Consider the following 8,116-nt stretch of genomic DNA (forward strand, 5'->3'; position numbering starts at 1 on the left):
GCTGGACGGGGGCGGATCCCCGCGGTCTGTGGCTGCTGCTCCCCTCCCGCCGCCCAAGCCGGCGCCGGTCGCGTGGGTGCAGGCAGGCGGCGCGGAGCCGCGTCCCCCCCCGGCGGAACGGGTCCGACGGGTACCGGGGAGGGGCCCCCCAGCGCCGGGGAGGCGCTTGGAGCGCCGAACCCCCCCGCCTCCGCCGGGGGCTCCGGTGACTCACTGGGCCGCTCCCCGCCGGTTCCACCCGGCAGCCGAGGCCTGCCGGGGGTTTCCCACGCAGAGCAGCGGGCGGCAGCCAGGCCTCCCTGCATGGAGACGGAAGGGGGCAAAGGGGGCAACCCTCCCGTGTATCACCCCACCCCGGAGCGGGGGGCGAGCAGCAGCTGAGGCTGAGGCTGGGGGCCCTCGGCCCCACTTAGCATCACAAAGGAGCTTTGTCTGGGGCTTTGTGTGGGGCTGGCAGGAGGGAGGGAGAACGGGGAGGAGGGAGGTGCGGGGGGAGGGGAAGGGTGGTGTGCAACGGAGACACCTCCCCGGGCTGGACCCCCCCCATTCTTTCCTCGGAAGCCCCCAAGAACACACAGCTCAGCAGCTCTTGGCTTTATTTTGGATGGAGGACAGTCATGTTACATGGGCACGGGGGTCCCCAGCACCACTCAGCGTGAGGGGGACACAGGGGAATTGCAGCCCGACTCAGCAGGGTAAGGGGGACACACAGGGAGAGGGGCAGCACCCTGACAGTGTCAGTTCTTTGTGGGAACAGGGGGGACATACGGTGACTCCCCTCCAAGAAAAGACGATGATGAAGGGCACAGCCTGGCAATGAAGGTGAGATGACTTGGGAGGCCCTCAAAGTCCTTGGGGTGCAGGGGGACACCCTCAGACCTCCATGTTCTTCATCTGCTCCTCCAGCACCTGGTCGCGTCCCCCCCCTGCCTTCTTCTTGCCCCCTCCTTCCTGCTGCTTCTTCTGCTTCTTGGAGAGCTCCTGCTCAATGGGTGCCGGCTTGATGAATGGAATCAGCTCCCGCAGGTCTGGGGGGACAAAGGACTACTGTCACCCTCCCTGCTAAGAAGCAGGGGATGGGGAAGGCACAGGGGGATGTTACCTGGAGGCATGAAGTTTTGGAGCTTTTCAGGGATGCGGATGCCCTCAGGGGTCTGGTGGTTCTCCAGGATGGCGCAGATGGTGCGGGTGGTAGCGCACATGGTGGCATTCAGCATGTGCACAAACTCTACCTGTGGAGGGGGACACAGGGGGACACCTGTGACATGGGGAAAGCACAGGAACACAGGAAGAACTCTCCTATGCCCACTAGCCTCACCTTGTCCATCATCTTCTTTGTCTGGCCATAGCGGATGCGCAGGCGCCGGGCCTGGTAGTCAGTGCAGTTGGAACAGGAGACAAGCTCACGGAAGGCGCCAGAGCCAGGGAACCAAGCCTCCAGATCCAGTTTTTTGCTGGCTGCATGGTTCAGGGAGCCTGGAGAGGGAACAGTGCTGAGTGGGGGCTCCCACTGCCATCCTGAATTTTCCTGTCCTGGGGCAGAGTGTGGGGTGAAGCCTCCAAAGTCATTCCAGCAGCTTGGTGCCGATCCACCATAGATTTCTGCTCTGCCATAGTGATGTGGGGTTATGTCTCAGCCATGGAAATGTGGGGTACCCACTTGGCCACAGGGTCAACAAGCCACAAGCTGTTTGGTCATGGGAACATGGGGGTGTGGGAGTCCTGCCCAGACACAGAGATGGGGAACTCCTGCTCACCCACAGGACACTGGGTTCCTGCTGTGCCATGGGGATATGGAGATCCTGCTTACTCACAGGAATGTGGGCGCCTCTCTCAGCTTTGTGGATGTGAGATTCCCACTCAGCTATGGGAACACAGGGCTCTTTCTCAGCCACAAGGACATGGGCTTCACACTTGACTATGGGGAGATAGGATTATGCCATGGGGGTCTGGGATTCCTGCTTGGACACAGGAATGAGGGATTTCTGCTCAACAGTGGGGATGTGGGGTTCTTGCTCTGCCAATGGGATAAAGGGGATAAAGCTCAGCCACAGGGAGCTTTTAAACCAGATCTTTTTCCTGTGAGCATTTCCAGGAGGAGCTGGGACACTCCAACTGTCCCTCTGGAAGAGACAGCAGGGACAATCCATCACAGCAGTGTTCACAGCCATTCCCACAGACCCAGAGCAAGGCTGAGGATTCCACAGAAAGCAAAATATCCCCTTCTCTTCCTCTGTCTCAGGCTGGGGACAGCAATGAGCCAGAGACAAGAAATTGCCATGCAGGAAGCAGGTCAGGGCCCCCCTCAACCCCCCGTGGCACAGGAGCCCCTACCTGAGACGATGTTGACGATGTGGTAGGGAATCCCGAGGGACTGGTAGAATTCCTCAGCTGTGGCCATCATCTCCTCAAATATCTCCCAGGATTTGTTGTCATGGGGGGAGGAGTAGACAAACTGCTCAATCTGCAGGAAAGGGAATTCCACAGTGACACCAGGTATAGCTCCAATTCCCACAGGAACCCCACGGTGACACCAGGTACAGCCTGAATTCCTACTGGAACCCCACAGTGACACCGAGCACACCCCAAATTCCCACTGGAAACCTGCAGTGACACTAAGTATAGCCGAAGTTCCCATCAGAACCCCACAGTGACACCAGGTACACTCTGAATTCCCACTGGAACCCCACAGTGGCATGGGGTATACACCCCAACTTCCTGGGGTGTATACCACAGTGACAATGGGTACACCCTGAATTCCTGCTGGGTATGCTGCTGCAGTGGCATCAGATACACCATGAATTTCCACTGGAACATGCTGAATTCCCACTGGAACCCCACAGCAACCCTCAGTACATCCCACACTCCTCCCGGGACCACTCCTTCACCTTCTCAAACTGGTGGACGCGGAAGATGCCGCGGGTGTCCCGGCCATGGGACCCCACCTCCTGGCGGAAGCAGGTGCTGAGCCCCGCGTACTTGAGGGGCAGGTCCTCCGGCCGCAGCCACTCGTCGCGGTGCAGGGCGGCGATCGGCTGCTCGGACGTGGCGATCAGGTACTTCTCATCGATGGAACTGTCCTCCGCCCGCTCACTGCCCTTCCCAATCACCTGCAGGGGACATGAGCCACCGGCCTTCTTCTAGCTGCTCTTGCACCTCCAGAGACCAGCAGGGAGGTTTTCCATCACCAGATGGTTTGGGAATTCATCACAGGGGGAGTTTGTTGGTCGTTCAAAGGGGCTGATGGCAGGGACGAGTCACCTGTATCACCCGTGGAGATGGACTCCAGAGATGAGCCACCTCCTTGTCACGTCATCAACATCACAAGCCACCTCCTTGTCACCTATGTCACCCATGGAGATGGCCCCCAGAGCATGTCACCTCCTTGTCACTGCACTGCCATCATGTGTCACCTGTTCAAATGGATCCCAAAGATGAGCCACCTCATCACCATCATGTGGCACCCATAAACATGGACCCCAGAGATAAGCTACATCCTTGTCACCACACATCACCAAGGGAGATGGACAGATGGACTCGGGAGACCAGTCATCTCCTTGTCACTTCGTGGCCATCACCGTGTGTCACCCATGGAGATGGACCCAAGATGAGCCACCTCCTTGTTACTGCAGTGTCACCCATGGAGGTGTTTCCCACAGAGGTGGACCCCCAAGACAAGCCATCTCCCTGTCACATCATCACCATCACAAAGTGGAGATGGATCCCACGGAGAGGGGAAGGAACCACTGCTACCATTGTTGCCACCACCACAAGCTTGCCAGGGCAGAGGGGACCCTGCTGCCTCCCTCTCCACAGTCCCATTGGGGTGCTTGCTTCCATGTCCCAAATCTGGAGTGATCCCTTACCTTGTAAAGCTCCTCGTCAAACTGGCTGAGCTGGGCCACCTCCTGCATCACCTCCTTGCGCATGAAGAAGGGGGTGTACACCGGGGTGTACCCCCGGGCACGGAGGCTCTGCAGCGCATACTGGATCAGCGCCTGCTCCAGAAACACCAGCGGGCCCTGGAAACAAGGGTCACACTGCCTGTCACACGCACACTCTGCTGGGCCACTCCTTGCTCAGAGGGTCCATCATCAACCCCAGGGGAGGAGAACCCAAGGCCCCTGCTCCTCCTCGTTCCTCTCTGAACCCAATCATTCTGGGGTCACAGCTCTCACCTTAAGGAAGTAGCCACGGCTGCCAGCCACCACGGCGCCCTTTTCCCCCTCATAGCCATCCACCATCACCACCAGATCCACATGAGAATACTTCTTCCTGCAGCTGCAGTCACCCCACACCCGCTCCACCTTGTTGTCCACATCCTGCAGGAACCCGGAGAAAAGAGAAGCAGGAGCCTGTCACCTCCTCAGTGCCCTGGAATGCTGTGACACCAGCCCCTGAACCACACTGGGCCCACTTTGGGAGCTCAAACTCCAGCCTGTAGCTTATTGTGCAGCCACTTGGCAGCAAGCCTGGCCCAGTTGTGCTCCCTCTGTGAAAATATTCCCATGGGATGAATGGAGGCAGCAGAGGGAGACCCTGTCCTCACCGCAGTAAGCGCCTTTCCCATGAATTCCCCCAACAATGGTGTGCCCAGTGTTGTCTGAGCTGCTCTTTGTCTGATCCCGGTGGGAAATGCTGGCTTGTCATGCAGATTTCCCTCACCCGCCCACCCAGACAGGCTTGGGGGATCCCCTGCTGGGAGCCCCCTGCTTCCCACTGTGAGCTTTCTAGCCCCTCTGACCCAGCCCCACCTCCCTTCCGGTGTCCCACCTCGTCGTTGCTAATGGGCACAGAGGGGTGGAGGAGGTTCCCAATCTCCCGGAGGCTCTCAAAGCGTTCAGCCTCCAGCCGCAGGCGCTCGGAGTCGCACTCCAGGATGGCCTCATCAATGAGCAGCCGAATTTTCTTTATCTGGGACACCTGGAGACACTGCAGAGAGACCTCCGGATGAGGTGGGGGAGAGAGAAGAACACTGGAAAGAGGGTCCTGTTCATCAAGCACAGGGAATCCTGGGCCCAGCATGGTGAATTCTGGACCCTCCACATATTCTGGAGTGGGTCCCTGGGCTGGACACACTCAAGAACAGCCTGAAAGGATAAAGGGGTGACAAGCTGGAATCTGGAAGGCCTGAGCTGCTCCCATGGCATTGCATCCATTAACCAGAGTGACTATCAAACTGGGATGGAAGCAGGCAGGGAGGGACACACTGAGGACACAGAAGGACTGAGGCTGCTCAAATTCCTAGGGATCAGCCCTTGACTGACACAGGGTGATGCTGGGGAGATCAAGGACACTGAGGAAGAGTCACTTATTGGTGGTGTGGGAATGAGGATCCTCCCAGCTGGGGCAACAGGCAGTCCCCCCTCATTTGGTGGGCACTTTAGGCCACCAATTTGGGCAATTCCAGGCAAAGCTCTGGACAAACTGTAGGCACAGTGGAGGGAGTTGAGGGTCTCACTCACCCCCAGGACATCAGCCGTGAGTTCATCCAGGTTCTGTGCACTCTCTGGTACAGATTCATCCGTCCCTACTGGCTCCTTTTTCTGCAGCAAGAGGAAAAAGGAACCCCAGGAGAGTTAAAATTTCCAGTGGGAAAACATCCCTCAGTGACACAAGGGAGAGACTGGAGGGCTGGGAGAAGGAGAGATGTCACCAGTTGGTGATGTCCCACCATAAGGTGACCCAGGGCACTCGTGCCCCACCTTCATCTTGTCCCCAATGGTTTTGCTGCACAGGTTCTTCAGCTTGTTCAGGTTGTCGGCACGAAACCTGCCTGGAAAGGAAGGCGGGGGCTGTCACCTGGACTGAGAGAAGGGCTGGGGCCCCTATCTGGTACAGAGAGGTGATATGGAGCCCCCATGGGAGCAGCAGGGGGGGTGGCAGTTCCCAGAATATCCACAGGCACCATCCCTGGGGTTTTTGGAAGGACAGAGGTTGATCGTGTGGAGCAGAGCTGCAAGGAGTAGGGATGTCACTGGAAAACACCTGGAGTGACATTGCACTGGGACCTCCATGCCAGGCTGGAAACCCCCATGACGTGCTGGAACCATGCTGGGATGGGACACCTCAACTCTAAGATGAGAACCCTACACTGGGATTCCCCATGCTGGGCTAGGACCCCCACAGTAGCATAGGACCTCCACACTGGGACTCCCATGAGGGGATGAGGTCCCCCACACTGGGGTGAAAGTCCCATGCCCGGCTGGGAACAATGTACTGGAATGGGATCCCCACCCCATGCTAGGATCCCCCACATTGGGCTGTGACCCCCATGCTGGATTGGGAACCCCACCCTGCCACAATGGGAATCCCTCCACCAGGATGGGAGCCTCCACATCAGCATAGGACCTCCATATTTCACTTGGACCCCCCAGTGCTGGGCTAGGACCCCCACACCAGGTTGAGATCCCTCTCACACTGCACTGGGACGCCCATGCCAGGATAACATCCCTCCCTCCACAGGCTCAGAGCCTCCCGTGCTGGGACCTCCCTGTTAGGATGGGACTCCTGCATTGTGCTGGGACCCCACCTTGTGATGAGACACCTCCCTCAGCGGGATGGGATTGCTAAGGACTGAGCAGACCCTGAGATCTGAGGCCACAATGACGAGATTCAGGGGGTGTTGGATGAGGGGAGCATGGATGTTCCCCCTTTGTGAGCCCAGGGCTGGGAAGGGCAGAGCCCACGACCCGGGGCAGCTCAAACTGGGGGCACCTACGCTGAGAACGTGCCACCCCAATCAGCGGGAGGGATCAGTCGCAGGGGATCCAGAGCCAGGGAACACCAACAGGACACAGCACGGCACAGCACGGGCTCCACGCACCGGCGCCGCGGGATTGCATCAGCCAGCACGACCCGCCAGCCTGCCTCACCCTGCAGGCACCCGCCATTCTCCAGCACCGCCGTCCTGGGGACACGGAGCCCGCGGGAAGGGGGCTGGGAAGCGGGGAACCCCTTGGACATCAAGGCGAACGCATTAAAGAGGAGCCCCAAGCACCGCTTTCATTCCGCAGCAATGGAATGCTGGGGTGCCCTGGGAAAGGCGGGGTTTGGGGGTACCCACTCCTCCTGCCGCCCTCCAACTCCTCCCCACATCCGGCACCCACTGACGGAGCTGGATGCGCTTCCCGCTGCCCCATAACCCGCCGGGAGCTACGTGGAGTAGGCTCCTGCCCCCCACCCCCCCAAGTGTGGGTGTACCCCAAATCTGGGGGTGGCACTGTCTAGGATCCCCCCCGGCCAGCTGCATCCTGCGGCAATGCAGGGAGCGGATCCCTGGGGATCGCAATGGGACGGGATCCAAGTCCGGGCCAAGGGGAACCTGGGATCTGCCCCCCAGCTTGGGAGGACAGAAGGCGGGTCTAGTGGGAGAACTTCTCCCACCTCAACCCCTGGAATTAGGGACGAGGGGGATCCGCCCAGAGACAGGCCCTCGGTCTCTGCTGCAACCTACCCACAGGATCCAGTCCCAGAGGGCAGTGATCCACCGAGGTGATCCCCGAGGGTTGGGGATGAGTACACAAACAGCTGGGGAGGATGGGAAAGACCTCCCGAAAGGTCACCCCATCTCATCGAGGAGGTTCGGGGATCAGCGTGGGGGCCGCTACAAGCTCCTCGGGAGGGAGAGAGGGACCCTTAGGGGATCCCCCATCCCCGAGGAAGGGAAATGGTGGCGAGTTCCTATCCCCTGCGGACCGGTCACCAGGCTGACGGGGCGGGGGGAAAGGCACCGGCAAGGGAAGATACACCCGCGTGTGACAAGGGGGTCCCCCAGCCCGGAGGTTGCCTCCCCTCACCCACCCACCCCCACGTACACCTCCGCCAGGCGCCGTCCGCTCGCACCAGCGCATCCACCAGCCCGGGGTCCTTGAAGCGCTTGCGCTGCATGTCCCGCACCATGGCGGGGTCTCCGCCCTTGTCGGCGCGGAACAGGTCCAGGTCCAGCACCATGACGGGTGATGGCGGCGGCGGCGGCACCGGGAGCGCCGGCGGGGACAGCTGCTCCGCGCGCGTGCGCGGAAGGGGCGTGGCCGCGGCCGTGGGGGGGCGCAGCAGCGCCCCTTGGTGGCCGGGAGGAGGCGCAGCAGGACGGGCGGGCGGGGCACAGGGGCCA

At 60.2% G+C, this 8,116-nt stretch overlaps 1 protein-coding gene across 1 annotated transcript; it reads right to left on the reverse strand.

The window, feature by feature from the left end:
- Positions 1–579: 579 nt before the first annotated feature.
- Positions 580–8,025, reverse strand: SARS1 (seryl-tRNA synthetase 1). The gene is made up of 11 exons (XM_005492431.3): positions 7,818–8,025; positions 5,706–5,776; positions 5,466–5,546; positions 4,774–4,932; positions 4,179–4,322; positions 3,867–4,022; positions 2,889–3,110; positions 2,335–2,464; positions 1,319–1,476; positions 1,103–1,232; positions 580–1,028 (listed from the first exon to the last, which is right to left on the reverse strand). The coding sequence occupies exons 1-11, from the start codon at positions 7,951–7,953 to the stop codon at positions 874–876; spliced, it is 1,542 nt and encodes a 513-aa protein (XP_005492488.2). The 5' UTR covers positions 7,954–8,025; the 3' UTR covers positions 580–873.
- Positions 8,026–8,116: the final 91 nt, after the last annotated feature.

The sequence above is a fragment of the Zonotrichia albicollis genome, chromosome 28 (assembly GCF_047830755.1).
Source record: "Zonotrichia albicollis isolate bZonAlb1 chromosome 28, bZonAlb1.hap1, whole genome shotgun sequence".
Lineage (NCBI taxonomy): Eukaryota > Metazoa > Chordata > Aves > Passeriformes > Passerellidae > Zonotrichia > Zonotrichia albicollis.

Bases quoted from the DNA above. Each gene is read 5' to 3' on its own strand.
- SARS1 (XM_005492431.3), bottom strand. From the start codon at position 7,953: ATGGTGCTGGACCTGGACCTGTTCCGCGCCGACAAGGGCGGAGACCCC. The intron at 5,547-5,705 runs GTGGGGCACGAG...CTCTTGCTGCAG, and splicing joins CCATTGGGGACAAGATGAAG to AAAAAGGAGCCAGTAGGGAC. The intron at 3,111-3,866 runs GTAAGGGATCAC...TGTCCCCTGCAG, and splicing joins TTGACGAGGAGCTTTACAAG to GTGATTGGGAAGGGCAGTGA.